Source organism: Panulirus ornatus, chromosome 11, assembly GCF_036320965.1.
Source record: "Panulirus ornatus isolate Po-2019 chromosome 11, ASM3632096v1, whole genome shotgun sequence".
Lineage (NCBI taxonomy): Eukaryota > Metazoa > Arthropoda > Malacostraca > Decapoda > Palinuridae > Panulirus > Panulirus ornatus.
The window spans coordinates 15,967,958-15,991,433 of NC_092234.1; the positions used below are offsets into that span (position 1 = coordinate 15,967,958).

The 23,476-nt window shown below is 39.8% G+C and overlaps 1 protein-coding gene across 1 annotated transcript in view; it reads right to left on the reverse strand.

Moving 5' to 3' along the window:
* Nucleotides 1-23,476, reverse strand: part of mahj (LisH and WD40 domain-containing protein mahjong) — a 212,913-nt gene that overhangs the window by 115,981 nt on the left and 73,456 nt on the right. Inside the window, exons 7-9 of the mRNA XM_071666225.1 lie at nucleotides 6,684-6,863; nucleotides 5,417-5,887; nucleotides 1,063-1,229 (exon numbers count right to left, since the gene is read on the reverse strand). Of these exons, the coding sequence (XP_071522326.1) occupies nucleotides 1,063-1,229; nucleotides 5,417-5,887; nucleotides 6,684-6,863 (818 nt within the window). The remainder of the gene's footprint in view (nucleotides 1-1,062; nucleotides 1,230-5,416; nucleotides 5,888-6,683; nucleotides 6,864-23,476) is intronic.

Here is a 23,476-nt window from a genome sequence, read left to right on the forward strand (position 1 = left end):
ACTAAGTCTTCAATAATGGAAGTCTTGACTAAGTCTTCAAGCTTCTAATTCATACTGACAATGTCAAAGAACATTTCTTTAAAAGATGCATGAAAACAGCAATTACAGTCATAGGATCTCTGTTAGAAAAGATGTAAAGAAGTACTTCTAGTGTATCAGATTTGTGGTCCACTGGGATTAATTAGCTAAGCAAAGGAAATGTACATGTGGACTGTAAACAAAAGTTTAAAAAGGATTATGACAGCAAAGCAGGCTCAAGAGATGGAGCCCTAAGAGTGTAGAACTACTCTCCTGTATGCAGAAAATCACTTATGAGCACACTGCAGTGTCAATTGTTACAGCAATACATAGTAGGTAAGTATTAAAATAAGGAATTTTGTAAAAAAAAAAAAAAAAAAAAAAAAAAGTAATCAAAATATGACTGATAAATTGCTCTTATTAAATATTATAAGAATTGACATCTTATTTCTGATATATGACATGCATCGTTACCTTTTTAAGTGACATATCCAAAAACAAAAATTTAATATTGTTGTTATAAATTTGTCCAACAAAGGCTTGAAAACCATTTTTTCATCCAAAAAGTAGAAAAGGCCATAGATAAGAAGTCAATTTAGGAATTCATCAAAAAATTACGATGAAGAAACTCCCATTACACCTTTTGTAATCAAAGGATTGCAGAATACAATTAAACTGACGAGAAAAACATTCGCATTCATTTCTCACATTCTTTCTTTTTACCACAAAATACTACATTAGTTATTAGTACATACATGCCACCATTCTTAACCTTTAATTCTTAGAATCAGAGCTATTTCATAACTTTCTTGTTCTCTCGGAAGTTAGGAGGTATAGTATACTGTTTCAATTCATTTCATGTTATGCAGAGTATGATGAAATATGTCTCAAAGTAGGAAAATGCTGCACAGCATTATGGAATACTTTTAGAACAATGTTGTATCAATGACACAACTACAACCTTGTTAATGGAGATTGGAAAGACTGAATATCCAAATTAGATATCAATACTAACCCAACACTAAAAAAAAATGCAGTACTTACTTAGGGCTGAAGGATTCATTGAGCACCATTGCAACCAGCTGCAATAAGAGCTGGAGGCCTTTTAGAGATACAAGTTGTTCAACAGGTTTCCATCTCACTCTATGTGGAAGGTATTCTAATAAGTATTCTACATTACGCTCTACCATTTCTGTTGTCACATTTACAGCCTGATAATGAGAAAACACTTTGTTAAAACTTTCCTGTCAAAAGTTTGAAAATGCAAGATATCAAATAACGTAGGTATTACTTGAAAGGAGCACATGGAGCATGTAGGGGGTGAGGGGGAACTATGAAGTGAGTCAGTTGTTGTCTGCTGACAAAATGGCACTAGTGACAGATTCAAGAGTGAACTACAGAAAGTAATGTCTGAATTTGGGAGAGCATGTGAAAAGAAAAAGTTGAAAGTAAATGCAATCAAAAGCAAGATTATTAGGTGTAACAATTAGCTGGGATATGAGTAAGAACTGAGAAAACACAGAGGATGTGAAGTGTTTTAGATACCGTTTAAGATACCTGGGAGTAGACACGGCAATGAATATAACTGTAGAAGTGAAGGTAAGTGAAGGTGAGTGAGGGTGTGAAGGTTCTGGGAGCACTGAGAAAAGTGTGAAAAGAGAGGTTGGTTCCAGATGGCAAAGATGAGTTTATCTGAAGCTACAGTAGTCCCAACAATGTTGTATGAATGTTGGGCATGGGATATAGATGAGAATGTATGGTCAATTAAGTAATGACAGGGTAAGAAAGAGGTAAGGTAATAAGAAGAGCATGGTTGAAATAACTAAGCAGGGTGTGCTGAAATGGCCTGGACATACAGAGAGAATGAGTGAGAAGTTGACAAAGAGAATACACGTGTCAGAAGTGGAGGAAGCAATAAGGGAAGACCAAACTGAAGATAAAAGGAAGGAAGGAATAAGATTTTACGTGCTCTGGGACTGAACATGCAGGGGGGTGAAGGCATGCATGGAATAAAGTGAATCTCAGCTAGGTGAAAGCATGCATTGGATAAAGTGAATTGGAGCAATATGGTAAACAGAGGATGACATATTGTTACTGGCCTGAACCAGCACCCAGGGGAAAACATATGAAGGTTTGTGGAGCCTCTCTGTGCACACTGGGCCATGGTTTTGGTGCATTACACATGGCAGCTAGAGAATATATGCAAGTCAATGAAGCCTTTTCTTTGTCTGCTCCTAGTGTGCCTCAATAACATAGGAAGTAGCAAACATACATCAAAGAAAAAGTAGCAGTAAAGTTTGTGTGCAAGCGGAAGAGAAGGAAGGTGAATGGTTCTTAGTAAAGGTAGGTCTGCGTCAAGGACATGTGATGTCACTGTGACCGTTTAATCTGTTTATAGATGAAATGATGAGGGAAGGAATTCAAAGTCTAATAGGAAAGGACAGTGGTGGTGGTGATGGAGGGGTTGGGGGGCATGGAAGGTGAACCATCTGCTGTCTGTAGATGAAATGGCTGTAGTCACAGACAGACTCCAAAGAGAAACTCCAGACGTTGGTAACAAAGTTTGGTGGAGTATATGAGAGCAGGAAGTTTAGAGTAAATGTGCTCTAGTTCAAAGTAAAGGGGCACATCAGAGGAATAAGGAAGGATGTAGTGACTGTAAGTTTTAATGGGAATGACCTAGAAGAAGAGGAATGCATTAGGTACCTGGGAGAAGACATGGCAGGTTGATTGTGTAGGGACTAACGGTATAAGAGAGAAGTGTTGTAGTAAACACAGTCTGACTGAGAGCTGACCAGGGTGTGTTGCAATTGTTCAGATACAGGTATAGGATGAGGAAAGAAAAACAGACTAAAAGTATCTAAATGTTAGGAGTGGGAGGAGGAAGGAGGAGGGAGGAAGAAGGAGACCAAGAGAGAGATGGAAGGATGGAGCGAAGGAAGCTTTGGGTTATCAGAAATTGAACATTCAGTTGGGTGAGAGCCATGAGAGGATCACTGTGGTACACATGGGGGCATGGGCAATATGCCATCAATTAATGCAGTATGGGGGGAGGGCAATATGCCATCAATGGGTTGAAATGAGGCACATGAAGTGATGAGGGTAAACTACGTAATATTCTACGGGGCTTGGTTGTTGACAGAAGTTTCTCATGCGTGTGCATTATACAAGACAGCTAGAGAGTGTGTGTGCATATGAGGCCATTATTCAACTATTCCTGATGCTAACTTACTAGGACAGGAGAAATAACTGAGCATTATCTATTTTCTTTTTTGTAAAGGCCAGTTTTTTACTTTTAAAATTACAATCTGTAAAAGAAAAAGTTGCAACAGAAGACCCTACTGAATTCAGAATATGGAAGAAATGAAATATAATAACATTTGATGGTCAACCTATGCTAACATGAATCTTTTCAAAATATAGCACAACACTTGCAGGCTTCATTAAGACACTGTGGGCATTATAAAATATGCTAATAAATGGATTCCAAGAAATTATTAGGTATACGATACATCCCCAACAGCGTATAATACACTACTCACATCTCTATGCAATCATGTTATAATTCCTAATATTTGTTCCATTATTTATAAACATCTGTAAAAACTATTTATATTAATTCATGTACTTCATTTACATTAACTTCCTCTGCTGCCTGGGTAATCAAAAATTAAGTATTAACCCCCATGTCATTATGTTGCTTACTGACCATCCTTGTCAATCCCATGATTTACTTTGGCTCCCTAGTTCCATCTGCCACCTTGTCCATTCCTTAGTATTCAAAAGCACTCAATTTCTATACCAAGTTTTACTCATTCAAACAATTCTCAAACCATGTCTTGCCCAACTGTTAAACCTCATTATCTTACTTTTACACATTAACTCTCAACTTCCTTTCAAACACTCTCCCAAACTTAAATACCGGCTTATACAGTCTCTCTTGAGTCTACACCAGAGCCAAGTCATCTGCAACCAGAAAGTGACACCTCCCAAGGACTCTATCCCCAGCACACTCAAAACCCTCCACTCTCTCCAAGATCTTTACATTTAGCTCCCTCACCACCCAATTCATGAATGAATTACACAGCTACAATGATATCACACAACTTTGAGAGAGATCCACCTTCACGAGAAACCTCTCACCTTCCTCTCTTCCTACTCACACACATACCTTATTCTCCTGACAAAAACTCACTGCATCTTATATCTTTCCTTCCACACCATATATTTGTAGCAGCTTCCACAAGGTAACTCTGTCAACTCTATCATATTCTCTTTCCAGGTTCATAACTGCCACAATCAAATCCCTCTCTCTTTCCAAGTGATTCTTACAAAATTTTTCCAAAGCAAATACATAGCCCACACATCCTCTACCAGTCCTGAAATTACACTACTCCTGTGCAATCTGATGCTATATGCATGACACCATACTCTTAATCACTACTTATTCTTACAATTTAATGGATTCTCTTAATCATTACTGACTCTTACAATTTAACAGGTATGTGGAAACCCCAATAATTTGGCATTCCACAATTGGCTGTTTTTAAGATGCCAAAATTTGAAAATAAAATGCCATCACCAGTCAAAATGCCAAATTAACCCCTGTTGGTAAACACATGACACAGGAGGGGTATACACCACCTGAATCCCCTTGTACCTCAAGAACCACTACCAGCCAGTCAAATGGCTCCAAGACCATCTACTTATGGAAAGTAAGCATATAAAGCAATTTCTATTCCATTTTTTACATATTCATGGCCATGGTTAAATCATCTTCACTCATAAGTTGTGCATTGCTTAATTCAGTAATGGTAGAGTTAAATTATGGGAGTTTCTCTGCGTACTCAACAACTTAAACCTCTGCAATTCAAGCATTCCTTTACATGATAGGGTGGTGCAATTAGGTTTGGGATGACCTGGCATACAGAGCAAGAGTCATGGTAACTGGTTTTGTGAAAAGAGAGGCGGAGGTAAAAGCCTTACATAAGATGAAGTGTGGCAAACTGGCTGGAGTGGATGGGACTACAATTGAATTTCTCAAGAAAGGAAGTGACAGTGTTGTTGACAGCTTAGTAATGATTTTCATGGTGACGTGCCTGAGTACTAGCAGAATCCCTGTATTGTGCCAATATATGACAGTAAAGGGGATAAAAGAAACCGCTCGGATTAAGTTAACGAATAAATACAATTCTATAATCATTACTATAGAAATGTAGATCTCACAGCTTACTTCCTGTAAATATTTTTTTTAATGTAAATAGCTTTTAATGTACTGCAGAAGTAAATTTTTGAAAAATAAAGTAATCAAGTGATAAGGCCTGCAGATTAATTTACTAATATGCATTCCATCTCACTACTGAGACTTACAATTTGAAATGGCAAGACATATAATTACCTTATAAGATGGTGTGGAGTGCTGTGGTGCAGACCCATGTTCTCTGATTGCTATCCTCTGTAGGTGCTGGACTTTTAGTGCTAGGTGGGCCTCAAAGTAATGTTTCACACTTAAACAAACTTGCTTTACTGTTTGCCAAACCATCGCTTCATTTGGTTCATCAAGCACATCCTGTTCCCATACATCTTGGAATAGGGAGAGTGTGGAGAGCATGTTCAAAACCTTACGAAGACCATCTTGCTCATCAAATCTTTCTAAAATTGTTCTAAAGCGGAAAACCATCCCAAAGAACATAACAGCATGAGTTCTAGATGACTGATGTGAACATTCTAGTAGCCATAAAGCATAACGAATTAATTCATAAAGTACATTATCTGGCAATAAGCAAATCCTTTCAACAGCCTCTTCACAGTATGCTAGATACCAAAGACAGAGAGCTACACCGTCTGCTGGAAGGGATGGTCGAGGAACCTGAAAATAATGAGACTGTTAAACTACATTCAAGAAACTTTCAATTATGTAAATTTTCAATTACCTTAGAACAAGTTATAATAATCTATGTAATTAGCAGTGGATAAGAACATATCAAGAACATATAAATTTACATTGTATGCCAGCTTAAAGTATGTGTGTAATTACCTGCCAATACACTGTCCAAGAAGGGAGTTCTACATTTGTGAGGCCCCATCTCTTGACCTGTCTCTAATATCATAAAGCTCTTTTAAATATCTGTATCTCTCCACACTCCCAATCTCTTACCTCTGTTAATTTCACTGATCCACAACTCTTATACATTGAAAGCACTTCCTTACATCTTTTATAACAAGCCTCTTGCTTGATTTCAAGTTATGGTCTCTAATTGTTTTATCCTTGCACCTTTCAAAGAATTCTCCCTGTTCAGTTCACATCTGTTAAGCTGCATCAACTTACTGGAAAGGCCTCTAAGAGATTCATTTTCCATATACAATCCTAATTTGCTTTTTTTTATTAGCATATATAAGCATTTTATCTTTTGAACCCAGGGATTTGTATGCTACACTCTTTGCCCTCTATTCATTATGTTCATCACTAAAAACTAAGAACTACTTTAAGTAACTACATTTCACCAGGTAAACTACTTTACGTCAAAATTAAAGGGACTACTTTAAGCAAGTATTACCAGTGCATATATACTGTATACGTATATATAATTCATATTAAACACAAGAGAGAAAGAAATGGTTGGGTGCAGAGGAAGTGAGAGAGAGTACATAAACTCATATCTTACCTGCAACAGTTTACGCACTCCACCCATGTTGACAAACTCCAAACAGAACTTCTTATGGAAGAGGAGTGATCCAAGAAAACGTAGGCCCTCAAAAGAAAGGCGAGCGCTTCCGGTTTTTCTGACATTCATGTAATGGAAGATCAACTCAAGGGCATTGTGTTCATACACATGACCTAGGGACTGTCAAGGGAAGATTTAATGTCAATAATCATGGTGTGCTGCAATAAAAGAATATTCAACAGATAAGATGCAAAAGACAATAAATCTTAAACCCATCTCCATCTATACTGCATTTATTGTACAGTATCATGCATACACAGACATGTAAAAATTTTTTTTTTCTATTATACTTTGTCGCTGTCTCCTGCGTTAGCAAGGTAGCGCAAGGAAACAGACGAAAGAATGGCCCAACCCATCCACATACACATGTATATACATACAATTCCACACACGCACATATACATACCTATACATCTCAACACATACATATATATATACATGCACACACAGACATATACATATATACACATGTACATAATTCATATTGCCTGCCCTTATTCATTCCCGTCGCCACCCTGCCACACGTGAAATGACAACCCCCTCCCCCCGCTTGTGCGCGAGGTAGCGCTAGGAAAAGACTACAAAGGCCACATTCGTTCACACTCAATCCCCAGCTGTCATGTATAATGCACCAAAACCACAGCTCCCTTTCCACATCCAGGCCCCACACAACTTTCCACGGTTTACCCTAGACGCTTCACATGCCTTGGTTCAATCCACTGACAGCACGTCGACCCCGGTATACCACATCGTTCCAATTCACACTATTCCTTGCACGCCTTTCACCCTCCTGCATTTCAGGCCCCAATCACTCAAAATCTTTTTCACTCTATCTTTCCACCTCCAATTTGGTCTCCCACTTCTCCTTGTTCCCTCCACTTCTAACACATATATCCTCTTTGTCAATCTTTCCTCACTCATTCTCTCCATGTGATCATACCTCTTCTATTCTCTCAACCACACTTTATTTACTACCACACCTCTCTCTTACCATTTCATTACTTACTCGCCATTCTTTTGTCTGTTTCCTGACCTACCTCGCTAACGCAGGAGACAGTCACAAAGTATAATAAAAAAATATATAATATAATAATTTCTACTGTTGTTGTCGGGAGCTGAGTTTCGGTGCATTATTACATGACAGCTAGAGACCGAGTGTGAACGAATGAGGCTTTTGTTGTCTTTTCCTAGCACTACCTAGCACACATGAGGGGGTAGGGGTTGTTATTTCATGTGTGGCGGGGTGGCGATGGGAATGAATAAAGGCAGACAGTATGAATTATGTACATGTGTATATATGTCTGTGTGTGTATATATCTGTATACGTTGAGATGTATAGGCATGTATATGTGCATGTGTGGATGTGTATGTATATACATGTGTATGTGGGTGGGTTGGGCCATTCTTTCGTCTGTTTCCTTGTGCTACCTCGCTAATGCGGGAGACAGCGACAAAGCAAAATAAATAAATAAAAATAAATAAAGTTCTATTGTTGTGAAAAACCTCAAATGCATGACAGCTAAATCTATATGCAAAGAATTAATATTTTTGGTATTGCAGTTGGTTCTAAAGACACTCTAAGTGTGGAAAAGACCATTATCAATACTACATGACATCCTAAATAATGATTTGAATACAAAAGAGCTCATCAGATATTCAGAAATGGATCAATATTTTGTTTATTTATTTATTATACTTTGTCGCTATCTCCCGCGTTTGCGAGGTAGCGCAAGGAAACAGACGAAAGAAATGGCCCAACCCCCCCATACACATGTATATACATACGTCCACACACGCAAATATGCATACCTACACAGCTTTCCATGGTTTACCCCAGACGCTTCGCATGCCTTGATTCAATCCACTGACAGCACGTCAACCCCGGTATACCACATCGCTCCAATTCACTCTATTCCTTGCCCTCCTTTCACCCTCCTGCATGTTCAGGCCCCGATCACACAAAATCTTTTTCACTCCATCTTTCCACCTCCAATTTGGTCTCCCTCTTCTCCTCGTTCCCTCCACCTCCGACACATATATCCTCTTCTTCAATCTTTCCTCACTCATTCTCTCCATGTGCCCAAACCACTTCAAAACACCCTCTTCTGCTCTCTCAACCACGCTCTTTTTATTTCCACACATCTCTCTTACCCTTACGTTACTCACTCGATCAAACCACCTCACACCACACATTGTCCTCAAACATCTCATTTCCAGCACATCCATCCTCCTGCGCACAACTCTATCCATAGCCCACGCCTCACAACCATACAACATTGTTGGAACCACTATTCCTTCAAACATACCCATTTTTGCTTTCCGAGATAATGTTCTCGACTTCCACACATTCTTCAAGGCCCCCAGAATTTTCGCCCCCTCCCCCACCCTATGATCCACTTCCGCTTCCATGGTTCCATCCGCTGCCAGATCCACTCCCAGATATCTAAAACACTTCACTTCCTCCAGTTTTTCTCCATTCAAACTCACCTCCCAATTGACTTGACCCTCAACCCTACTGTACCTAATAACCTTGCTCTTATTCACATTTACTCTTAACTTTCTTCTTCCACACACTTTACCAAACTCAGTCACCAGCTTCTGCAGTTTCTCACATGAATCAGCCACCAGCGCTGTATCATCAGCGAACAACAACTGACTCACTTCCCAAGCTCTCTCATCCCCAACAGACTTCATACTTGCCCCTCTTTCCAAAACTCTTGCATTTACCTCCCTAACAACCCCATCCATAAACAAATTAAACAACCATGGAGACATCACACACCCCTGCTGCAAACCTACATTCACTGAGAACCAATCGCTTTCCTCTCTTCCTACACGTACACATGCCTTACATCCTCGATAAAAACTTTTCACTGCTTCTAACAACTTTCCTCCCACACCATATATTCTTAATACCTTCCACAGAGCATCTCTATCAACTCTATCATATGCCTTCTCCAGATCCATAAATGCTACATACAAATCCATTTGCTTTTCTAAGTATTTCTCACATACATTCTTCAAAGCAAACACCTGATCCACACATCCTCTACCACTTCTGAAACCACACTGCTCTTCCCCAATCTGATGCTCTGTACATGCCTTCACCCTCTCAATCAATACCCTCCCATATAATTTACCAGGAATACTCAACAAACTTATACCTCTGTAATTTGAGCACTCACTCTTATCCCCTTTGCCTTTGTACAATGGCACTATGCATGCATTCCGCCAATCCTCAGGCACCTCACCATGAGTCACACATACATTAAATAACCTTACCAACCAGTCAACAATACAGTCACCCCCTTTTTTAATAAATTCCACTGCAATACCATCCAAACCTGCTGCCTTGCCGGCTTTCATCTTCCGCAAAGCTTTCACTACCTCTTCTCTGTTTACCAAATCATTTTCCCTAACCCTCTCACTTTGCACACCACCTCGACCAAAACACCCTATATCTGCCACTCTATCATCAAACACATTCAACAAACCTTCAAAATACTCACTCCATCTCCTTCTCACATCACCACTAATTGTTATCACCTCCCCATTTGCGCCCTTCACTGAAGTTCCCATTTGCTCCCTTGTCTTACGCACTTTATTTACCTCCTTCCAGAACATCTTTTTTTCTTTCTTTCATACTATTCGCCATTTCCCGCGTTAGCAAGGTAGCGTTAAGAACAGAGGACTGGGCCTCTGAGGGAATATCCTCACCTGGCCTCATTCTCTGTTCCTTCTTTTGGAAAAATTAAAAAAAACGAGAGGGGAGGATTTCCAGCCCCCCGCTCCCTCCCCTTTTAGTCGCCTTCTACGACACGCAGGGAATACGTGGGAAGTATTCTTTCTCCCCTATCCCCAGCTTTATTGTAGATAAAATGTTCCTTCCAGAACATCTTTTTATTCTCCCTAAAATTTAATGATACTCTCTCACCCCAACTCTCAATATTTACTAGTGGATAAAAAGAGAAGAAAATAACTGCAACCAGGAATGTTTTTGCACGCAGAATTTGCATGATTTAACAATTATTATATTCCACTGTTTTGGTTTTAATTACCATAATAATATATATACTGGAAAGGATCACAATTTTGCGTGTGATCAAGTATATAACTATGAGTCCACGGGGAAAATCATTAAGTTCCCAAGTGCACTTTCGTGTAATAATCACATCAGGGGAGATACAAGAAAGAAATATAAGTCAATTGATATACAACAAAGAGACATAGCTAGGATACCATTTGGTAAACAAGTGATTGTCCATGACAGAAAATGAGCATTTCATTATGAAAACTTATTATGCGGACAAGAAGGGGAATTGTTTACAAATTTTATCTACAATAAAGCTATCCAGTTTGTGTAGACTTTCACTAATATTAATGTTATAATTCTTTGTGTATTTAATAATAGAAGATTCAATGATATTTCTCTTGGTACTGGAATTACAGTTAATAACTGAGTTGGCATTCTTCCAATTAATACAATGCTCATAGTTTTTAACGTGATTAAACAAAGCATTTGATTCTTGTCTTGTTCCTATACAGGTACACCACCAATTTTCCGGCACTCTTGGTTCCAAAGCCTTGTCGGATTAACCATTTTACCAGATCAACCATGGTCACGCAATAATAATTCATCAACACACCTCTAACCCGCTAATTATACATCTCCCATGCATCTAAAGTATACCATGGACTGCTAGAAATTTAAATTAAACAAATATTAAATGTTTGAGCACCCTGAGATGGTAAGTCTGTCTTTAGATTGTTTGAATCCAGTGGCATATCTATGGTGTGGCAGGTACCATGGGCGCCACTTGAAGGGGGGCGTCCTGGATCTAGACAATGATTCGGATCTTAAATTTAAGATTGAGATTTCTTGACCATGAAAATATATCTTTGGCATTTGGAATCACATTGATATCATTATTAGTTCTATAGCTATTCACAAAAATTGATATTTCCGTAATGGCGTCCTGGATCCAGACAATGATTCAGATCACTCCCAAAATCTAATCAATTGGTCCTTGTGTCATTTCTGACTTTCCCTGAAAAATTTCATCAAAATTTCTTCATAACTTTTGTTGAAAGTTGCTCACAGACAAACAAATGCTGGTAAAAACATAAGCTCCTTGGCGGAGGCAATATAAATTAAAAATATTGGTGTCATATGTTTGGACAGTTTCAGTGCTTGCCATAGGCGCTATTTCCCCTAGATACACCCCTATTTGATTCCTGTGGGGTCTTCTTCGTCTTCTGCTGTTAGTGTTTTCCTAGGTGTGCATCGCCAGAATAATGCAGTTTTGTCTGCACTATACACCTGCTCAGGACTGAGGTGCTCATCAGCTACAAGTTTTGCAAATTCATCCACATAATCGGCAGCTCCTTCATGGTTTGCAGACCACTTTTCTCTGCACTTTATTCATGGAAATTCCATGATACTTCTTGAATCTTTGAAGCCATCCTTCACTACAGTCATGCTCATGTTGTAATTTAAGTTCTTTATGGAACAACTTAGCTTGGTCCATTATCATACTACCTGACAAGTCCACTCCATCACTCTGACGCTGTCAAAACCACTCCATCATCACTCAATCGTGCTCAGTACTCTTACCATCTTTCATAGTTTTTCAAATCATCATTTGCTTCTTGGAATTGCTGTCTGCATAGAATTTCAATATTTTCTACCTTTGCTTATTTATATCATAAACAGTTGATGAATCAATACTACAGATATCACACAACTTATGCACTGAAACACCACAGTCCATTTTTTTCATCAGTTTTAATTTTTCTTTGATCAATATGGACTGGTGTTTACGTTTGACACTGTGACTGACGATCTCATATGTTGTAGAAGCCATAGCTAGGGTTAAATTTAAGCAAAAAAGGTAAGAATCTCTCAGAATTGCAGTATCACCACCAACGAGTGCAGTGTAAAGAATATAAATAAGCGTCCCCTACACATAATGTCATCTGTGGCCGACCAGTAAACTAGTCTGGTGGTCACGGTAATTTCAAGTTCCATCATGTAATTTTGTCAGAACTAAAAGAGGTGCCAAACCATCAGATGCTGGAAAATCGGTAGTGTACCTGCACTTTATTTCTGTTGCTTTCTAACAGAAAGATCCTTACCAGTTTGTCCAACATAAAACTTATCACAATTTCTACATGGCACTTTACAGATGCACCCAGGAGAATTTTCTGGTGAGTTCCTGATTAAGACATTCTTTATAGTATTATTGTTGCTGAAGGCAATATTTACATCAAAGGATTTAAGCAACAGGGGAAGTAAAGTAAAATTACTATTAAAAAGGAGAACTAAAAGATTCTTGGAGTCAATGGGAGGTTTGGGTTCAACTCTATAAAATGACTGCTAAATTTAGGGATTTATCACGTATTCCTGCGTGTCATATACGGGAACTAAAAGGGGAGGGAGTGGGGGGGCTGGAAATTCTCCCCTCCCATTTATAATTTTCCAAAAGAAGGAACTGAGAGGTGGGCCAAGTGAGGATATACCCTCTTAGGCTCACTCCTCTGTTCTTAAAGCTACCTGCTAATGCAGGATAAAGCGAATATGTAAAAAATATGGTAAAGTGTGTGAAAGAAGAAAGTTAATAAGAGTAAATGTGAATAAGAGCAAGGTACAGTAGGGTTGAGGGTCAAGTCAATTGGGAGGTCAGTTTGAATGGAGAAAAACTGGAGGAAGTAAAGTGTTTTAGATATCTGGGAGTGGATCTGGCAGTGGATGGAACCATGGAAGCGGAAGTAAATCATAGGGTGGGGGAGGGGGCGAAAATCCTGGGAGCCTTGAAGAATGTGTGGAAGTTGAGAACATTATCTCCGAAAGCAAAAATGGGTATGTTTGAAGGAATAGTGGTTCCAACAATGTTGTATGGTTGTGAGGCGAGGGCTATGGATAGAGTTGTGCGCAGGAGGGTGGATGTGCTGGATATGAGATGTTTGAGGACAATATGTGGTGTGAGGTGGTTTGATCGAGTGAGTAATGTAAGGGTAAGAGAGATGTGTGGAAATAAAAAGAGCGTGGTTGAGAGAGCAGAAAAGGGTGTTTTGAAATGGTTTGGGCACATGGAGAGAATGAGTGAGGAAAGATTGACCAAGAGGATATATGTGTCGGAGGTGGAGGGAACGAGGAGAAGTGGGAGACCAAATTGGAGGTGGAAAGATGGAGTGAAAAAGATTTTGTGTGATCGGGGCCTGAACATGCAGGAGGGTGAAAGGAGGGCAAGGAATAGAGTGAACTGGAGCGATGTGGTATACCGGGGTTGACGTGCTGTCAGTGGATTGAATCAGGGCATGTGAAGCGTCTGGGGTAAACCATGGAAAGCTGTGTAGGTATGCATATTTGCGTGTGTGGACGTATGTATATACATGTGTATGGGGGTGAGTTGGGCCATTTCTTTCGTCTGTTTCCATGCGCTACCTCGCAAACGCGGGAGCCAGCGACAAAAAAAAATATATATATACATATATATATATATATATATATATATATATATATATATATATATATATATATATATATATATATATTTTTTTTTTTTGCTTTGTCGCTGTCTCCCGCGTTTGCGAGGTAGCGCAAGGAAACAGACGAAAGAAATGGCCCAACCCACCCCCATACACATGCCTTGATTCAATCCACTGACAGCACATCAACCCCGGTATACCACATCGCTCCAATTCACTCTATTCTTTGCCCTCCTTTCACCCTCCTGCATGTTCAGGCCCCGATCACACAAAATCTTTTTCACTCCATCTTTCCACCTCCAATTTGGTCTCCCTCTTCTCCTCGTTCCCTCCACCTCCGACACATATATCCTCTTGGTCAGTCTTTCCTCACTCATTCTCTCCATGTGACCAAACCATTTCAAAACTCCCTCTTCTGCTCTCTCAACCACGCTCTTTTTATTTCCACACATCTCTCTTACCCTTACGTTACTTACTCGATCAAACCACCTCACACCACACATTGTCCTCAAACATCTCATTTCCAGCACATCCATCCTCCTGCGCACAACTCTATCCATAGTCCACGCCTCGCAACCATACAACATTGTTGGAACCACTATTCCTTCAAACATACCCATTTTTGCTTTCCGAGATAATGTTCTCGACTTCCACACATTCTTCAAGGCTCCCAGAATTTTCGCCCCCTCCCCCACCCTATGATCCACTTCCGCTTCCATGGTTCCATCCGCTGCCAGATCCACTCCCAGATATCTAAAACACTTCACTTCCTCCAGTTTTTCTCCATTCAAACTCACCTCCCAATTGAATTGACCCTCAACCCTACTGTACCTAATAACCTTGCTCTTATTCACATTTACTCTTAACTTTCTTCTTTCACACACTTTACCAAACTCAGTCACCAGCTTCTGCAGTTTCTCACATGAATCAGCCACCAGCGCTGTATCATCAGCGAACAACAACTGACTCACTTCCCAAGCTCTCTCATCCACAACAGACTTCATACTTGCCCCTCTTTCCAAAACTCTTGCATTCACCTCCCTAACAACCCCATCTATAAACAAATTAAACAACCATGGAGACATCACACACCCCTGCCGTAAACCTACATTCACTGAGAACCAATCACTTTCCTCTCTTCCTACACGTACACATGCCTTACATCCTCGATAAAAACTTTTCACTGCTTCTAACAACTTGCCTCCCACACCATATATTCTTAATACCTTCCATAGAGCATCTCTATCAACTCTATCATATGCCTTCTCCAGATCCATAAATGCAACATACAAATCCATTTGCTTTTCTAAGTATTTCTACCATACATTCTTCAAAGCAAACACCTGATCCACACATCCTCTACCACTTCTGAAACCACACATATATATATATATACACACACACACACACACACACACACACATATATATATATATATATATATATATATATATATATATATATATATATATATATATATATATAAGGCATGTGTACGTGTAGGAAGAGAGGAAAGTGATTGGTTCTCAGTGAATGTAGGTTTGCGGCAGTGGTGTGTGATGTCTCCATGGTTGTTTAATTTGTTTATGGATGGGGTTGTTAGGGAGGTGAATGCAAGAGTTTTGGAAAGAGGGGCAAGTATGAAGTCTGTTGTGGATGAGAGAGCTTGGGAAGTGAGTCAGTTGTTGTTCGCTGATGATACAGCGCTGGTGGCTGATTCATGTGAGAAACTGCAGAAGCTGGTGACTGAGTTTGGTAAAGTGTGTGAAAGAAGAAAGTTAAGAGTAAATGTGAATAAGAGCAAGGTTATTAGGTACAGTAGGGTTGAGGGTCAAGTCAATTGGGAGGTGAGTTTGAATGGAGAAAAACTGGAGGAAGTGAAGTGTTTTAGATATCTGGGAGTGGATCTGGCAGCGGATGGAACCATGGAAGCAGAAGTGGATCATAGGGTGGGGGAGGGGGCAAAAATTCTGGGAGCCTTGAAGAATGTGTGGAAGTCGAGAACATTATCTCGGAAAGCAAAAATGGGTATGTTTGAAGGAATAGTGGTTCCAACAATGTTGTATGGTTGCGAGGCGTGGGCTATGGAGAGAGTTGTGCGCAGGAGGATGGATGTGCTGGAAATGAGATGTTTGAGGACAATGTGTGGTGTGAGGTGGTTTGATCGAGTAAGTAACGTAAGGGTAAGAGAGATGTGTGGAAATAAAAAGAGCATGGTTGAGAGAGCAGAAGAGGGTATTTTGAAATGGTTTGGGCACATGGAGAGAATGAGTGAGGAAAGATTGACCAAGAGGATATATGTGTCGGAGGTGGAGGGAACGAGGAGAAGAGGGAGACCAAATTGGAGGTGGAAAGATGGAGTGAAAAAGATTTTGTGTGATCGGGGCCTGAACATGCAGGAGGGTGAAAGGAGGGCAAGGAATAGAGTGAATTGGAGCGATGTGGTATACCGGGGTTGACGTGCTGTCAGTGGATTGAATCAAGGCATGTGAAGCGTCTGGGGTAAACCATGGAAAGCTGTGTAGGTATGTATATTTGCGTGTGTGGACGTATGTATATACATGTGTATGGGGGTGGGTTGGGCCATTTCTTTCGTCTGTTTCCTTGCGCTACCTCGCAAACGCGGGAGACCGACAAAAAAAAAAAAAAATGTATAAATGCCCATACACGCACATATACTTACATATATTGGAAAGGATCACAATTTTGCACGTGATCAAGATATTCCTATGAGTCCACGGGGAAAATGAAACACGATAAGTTCCCAAGTGCACTTTCATGTAATAATCACATCATCAGGGGAGCCACAAGAAAGAAATATAAGTCAGCTGATATACATCGAAGAGACAAAGCTACAACGCCATGTTTTGGACAGTCACATGTTTACCAAATGGCGTCCTACCTTTGTCTCTTCGATGTATATCCACTGACTTATATTTCTCTCGTGTCTCCCCTGATGATGTCATTATTACAGGAAAGTGCACTTGGGAACTTATCGTGTTTCATTTTCCCCATGGACTCATAGAAACATACATATATATATATACAGAGTCATATATATACACATGTACATATTGCTTGCTTGCCTTCATCCATTCCTGTCGCTACCCTGCCACACAGGAAATAGCATTGCTACCACTAGCTTCTGCAAGGTAGCACCAGGAAAACAGACAAAAATTGCCTTATTCCTTCACACTCGGTCTCTAGCTGAGCTCCCTGTTTCCTGTGTCAGAGAGGTAGCACCAGAAAACAGATGAAGAATGGCCCATCCGCTCATATACATATATATATACTATATAAATAAACGCCCATACATGCACATATACATGCATATGCATACCAACATATACACAGATACATACATATACATACAAAGACATATACATATGTACACACGCACATATTCATTCTTGCTTGCCTTCATCCATTCCTGGCACTACCCTGCCCCACAGAAAACAGCAGTGTTACCCCTGCTTCAATGAGGTAGCACCAGGAAAACAGACAAAAAAGGCCACATTTGTACATACTCAGTCTCTAGCTGTCATGAGTAATGCACCGAAACCACAGCTCCCTATCAACATCCAGGCCCCACAGACCTTTCCATGGTTTACCCCAGACGTTTCACCTGCCTTGGTTCAGTCCATTGACAGCACGTCGACCCCAGTATACCACACTGTTCCAATTCACTCCATTCCTTGCATGCCTCTCACCCTCCTATATGTTCAGACCCTGATCGCTTGAAATGTTTTTCACTCCATCCTTCCATCTCCAATTTGGTCTCCCACCTCTCATTCCTTCCACCCCTGACAATCATAACCTCTTTGTCAGTCTTTCCTCACTCATTCTCTCCATATGTCAAAACCATTTCAACAAACCCTTTTCTGCTCTCTCAACTACACTCTTTTTATTTCCACACATCTCTCTTACCCTTTCATTACTTACTTGACCAAACCACTTTACTGCCATCCTGATGCAGTTGTAACTTGCATCAAGGTGGTAGCATCAAAGTGACAGCAAAGTCAAGTGTTAATTTCAGTCAGCCTGCTGTAGATTATTAGAAACTTCAGGCCCAGGGGCCTGATACAATTTTGGGTGACTGTATATAAAAATGCATGCTTAGAAACATACATTTGCATATATACATATGTACATATTTATACCTGCTCATCTTCATCCATGCTCAATGCCACCCCACAGGAAACTGAACAAAATCATGAAGAAAAGAAAAATGATAACATATACATTCTCTTCTCTTCCTCCATACCCAATCGCCACCCCCGAGTCAGCGAGGTAGCACTAGGAAACAGATGACGCATCAAAACCACAGCTCTCTATCCAAATCCAGGCCTCATAGACCTTTCCATGGTTTATCCCGGGCATTTCACATGCCCTGGTTCAGTCCACTGACAGTACATCCATCCCAGTATACCACATCATTCCAATTCACTCTATTCCATACATGCCATTCACCCTCCTACATGTTTAGGCCCCGATCACTCAAAATCTTTTTCACTCCATCCTTCCATCTTTAATTTGGTCTTCTGGTTCTCCTTGTTCCCTCCACTTCTGACAAAAATATCTTCTTTGTCAACCTTCCCTCACTCATTCTTTCCACATGTCCAAACCATTTCAACACACCCTCTTCTGCTCTCTCAACCATGCTCTTTTAATATCCACACGTCTCTCTTACCCTTTCATTACACACTCGATCAAAGTAAGTCACACCTCATATTGTCTTCAAACATTTCATTTTCAACACATCCACTTTCTTCTGCACAACACTCTCTATAGCCCATGCCTTGCAACCATATAATATTGCTGGAACTAATATTCCTTCAAACATACCCATATTTACCCTCCAAGATAACATTCTCTCTTTCCACACATTCTTCATCTCTCCCAGAACCTTTGCCCCCTCCCTCAATCTATGACTCACTTCCACTTCCAGGTTTCATTTGCTGCCAAGTCCACTCCCAGATATCTAAAACACTTCACTTCCTCCAATTTTTCTCCTTTCAAACTTACATCCTAACTAACTTGTCCCTCAACCCTCCTGAACCTAATAACCTTGCCTTTCTTCACATTTACTCTCCATTTTTCCTTTCACACAATCTTCTTAACTCAGTAACCAATTTCAGCAGTTTCTCACTCGAATCAGCCACCAGTGCTGCATCACAGGCAAACAACAAATGCCTCACTTGCCAGGCCCTCTCACCCCTAACAGAGTGCATACTTGCTCCTCTCTCCAACTCTTGCATTTACCCCCTCATCATCTTATCCATAAACAAATTAAGCAAACATGATGACATCATAAACACCTGCAGCAAACCACCTTCACTAGGAACCATTCACTCTCCTTTCTTCTACTTGTACACAAGTCTTACACCCTTGATAAAAACTTCTCTGCTTCTAACAACTTACCTCCCACACCATATACTCTCAAGACCTTCCACAAAGCATCTCTATCAACCCTATCATATGCCTTCTCCAAACACATAAATGCCACATACAAATCCTTCTGTTTTCTGTATTTCTCACACACATTATTCACAGTAAACACCTGATGTGCTATCCTCTACCATTTCTGAAACCACTCTGATTTTCCCCAATCTGATGATCTGTACATGCCTTTACTCTCTAAATCAATACCCTCCCATACAACCTGACAGGTATACTCAACAAACTTATACCTCTGTAGTTGGAACACTCACCTTTATCCCCTTTGCCTTTATACAATGGCACAATACATGCATTCCTCCAATCCTCAGGCACTTCACCATGATCCATTCATACATTGAATATCATTTCCAACCAATCAACATCATGGTCACTCCCTTTCTTAATAAATTCCACTGCAATACCATCCATCCTCCTGCCTTGCCAGATTTCATCTTACGTAAGGCTTTAACCACCTCTTCTCTCTTCATCAAACCACTATCCCTGATTCTCTCACTTCACACACCAACCTGACCAAAACACCCTACATCTGCCACTCTATCATCAAACACATTCAGTAAACCTTCAAAATGCTCACCCCATCTCCTCCTCACTTCATCACAACCTGTTATCACTTACCCCCTTCAATAATGTTCCCATCTGTTCTCTATCTTAAACATGTTATTTACCTCCTTCCAAAACATCTTTTTATTCTCTAGCTTTAACCAGGTACTGAATTCATCCACCAACTCCTAAGGAAGGATGAACAGTTGGGTTGACTGTGGACCAACTGCCATAACCAGGATTCAAAACTATGTATCTCCTGCTTGCAATAAAAGGCAACTAATATGGGAGGGTCTGATGGGGGCTCCTACATGCTCAAACCCAGGCAGCCTGTGAATGCGTCACAGTCAGCAACACAAACTGCTACACCATGGAGGTCCACTGTTATATAAATCCAAAACCCCTTTTCCTGAAGGGGCTCCTATAGCTTCAAAGGTAGCAATAATTCCAGCTTCAGGGGTATGATAGACTCCTTTGAAATATGAAGTCTTTTGATGAGACTGTATTCCCTTTCATCAAAGATGACTTTTCAAAAGTGGTGTAACCATAAGTAGGCAGAGTCTGGTAACACAATGACACCATGAGTTCCCCAAAACCCTTTTCATTATGAAACAATCATACAAGAATATAAAAAAGCAATAATACAGGAGTATTATAGCACCGCTATCGGATACTAAAATTTCTGCATGAACAGATTTGAAAAAAATATCTAGTGAATTCAAAGAGATAATATTTCTTTATACTTAAGACAACAAAGGTTCAATCAACTTAGCATGCAAAGACAAAAAGTAAATTGCACTCATGTTTATGAGGAAGTTCATGCTTCACTAGAACATAATGAACATGGGTTTAGGATGTGCATACAAGTAATGTGAAAGACTAAATAACTGGTCCATCCCAAAAATGTAAGTTATGAAGTATAAAGGACTCTTTCTTTCCAGGGCAGTGTCATAACACCCATGAAAGATATCATAAACTTCTTGGGGACAGAAACCACATAATTTCCACCTTTAACCCTGCTTTAACCACCTGATGGGAAGTAACAGCATGGCACTGCCCAGGTCCACCCTCTAACTAATCAACAACCTCCACTCAGCAACAATGGTATCTTTCTAAAGTCATCAACAGAGACACACCTCATTACTCTCAGAACAGACATCAACCCTATGGTAGACAGTGTTGGTTTGAGAAAAAAATTCAAAAGAATGTGGTAAAAAAGGGTAAGTAACACAACTGGAAAAATGCTTGTGAAACATTACCATGGAGAAAAAGTTTTAAGTACTTCAAAACTTGCACTCCTCTTTAGGGTCAGTTTGTCCCACAAACCATGAGACCAATGTGAAGAAAAAGGATCAGAAGAAGCTTCATCAAGATGATAAGTACGGCAAGAACACAACCTTAACCTTTTTTGTCAACACAGTTCTAACATTCATTGTACACATTGTTGAATAAGTGGGAGATTCTTGAATATCTTAAAAAATAATATCAATAAATTTATCAAAATCAACTACGATATAATTTTCTAAATAAATTTATATTCAGCTCAACCTGATATAAACCACTTACATATACAATGCAGCCTTTAAACTATATTGATCTGATATCAAGCATATGAAGTAAACCAACACTAACACTAATGTCAGGCATATACAGTGAGAAGTGGGTTTTTATGAATAGTATATGCTATTCCTTTAGAAATTTACAGCTTCATAAAATATTTCACGATGAGAAGATGCAAATATTGTACATACCTCCATGACTTGCTCACAGATTGACCAATGCAGGAAAAAATTTGGGTTGTAGTATCTCGTAAGAGTGTGTGGGATGCCACCACAAAACATTAATGGCTATACACTTTGCCTCTATGAAGTGAGCAATACAAGAATTTTGATATGTACCATCCACAGTAAACAGAAAATAAAATACTGTGACGTATGTGCAACAGTCACATGCATGGGTTAAGAGTCATCTTGACAACTAGGGTCCTTCTGCCCTGGCAGACACTACTCTAAGGCCATTTCAGATAATCTTTCACTATCAATATTATTTTATATCCCATGAACCCTTTCTCACAGGGTATCTGCAACTTTAAAGCTGTGCTACAAAAAGAGGCATTTACCCCCTCACTTTCTTCTTTCTCTCTAATCATGCTACATGCTCCTCTCAAATAACTCATTTCCACGGCCTGTATTCTTGGACTTTATCCCATGTATATGTTTGGCTGCATGGGTCACTCTGCCCTTCATTATTCTGTTAAGGCTACTATGACCCTTCTACCCTGTTCTGTTCTCTCCCTTATCTCTCCATCCATACTGACAAACTTACCCAAAATTGATCCAAAATATTTAAATTCTGTCACCTCTTCCCGTGTTTCTCCTCCACACCTATAACAGAATTTAGTACACTTTAGTACACTTTCTTCTCTCATTCTATAGGGCTTTGTAAAATCTTTTATATCCCATGAACCCTTTCTCACAGGGTATCTGCAACTTTAAAGCTGTACTACAAACAGAGGCATTTACCCCCTCACTTTCTTCTTTCTCTCAAATCATGCTACATGCTTCTCTCAAATAACTCATTTCCACAGCCTGTATTCTTGGACTTTATCCCATGTATATGTTTGGCTGCATGGGTCACTCTGCCCTTCATTATTCTGTTAAGGCTACTATGACCCTTCTACCCTGTTCTGTTCTCTCCCTTATCTCTCCATCCATACTGACAAACTTACCCAAAAATGATCCAAAATATTTAAATTCTGTCACCTCTTCCCGTGTTTCTCCTCCACACCTATAACAGAATTTAGTACACTTTTAGTACACTTTCTTCTCTCATTCTATAGGGCTTTGTAAAATCTTTTATATCCCATGAACCCTTTCTCACAGGGTATCTGCAACTTTAAAGCTGTGCTACAAACAGAGGCATTTACCCCCTCACTTTCTTCCTTCTCTCAAATCATGCTACATGCTTCTCTCAAATAACTCATTTCCACAGCCTGTATTCTTGGACTTTATCCCATGTATATGTTTGGCTGCATGGGTCACTCTGCCCTTCATTATTCTGTTAAGGATACTATGACCCTTCTACCCTGTTCTGCTCTCTCCCTTATCTCTCCATCCATATTGACAAACTTACCCAAAAATGATCCAAAATATTTAAATTCTGTCACCTCTTCCCGTGTTTCTCCTCCACACCTATAACAGAATTTAGTACACTTTTAGTGCACTTTCTTCTCTCATTCTATAGGG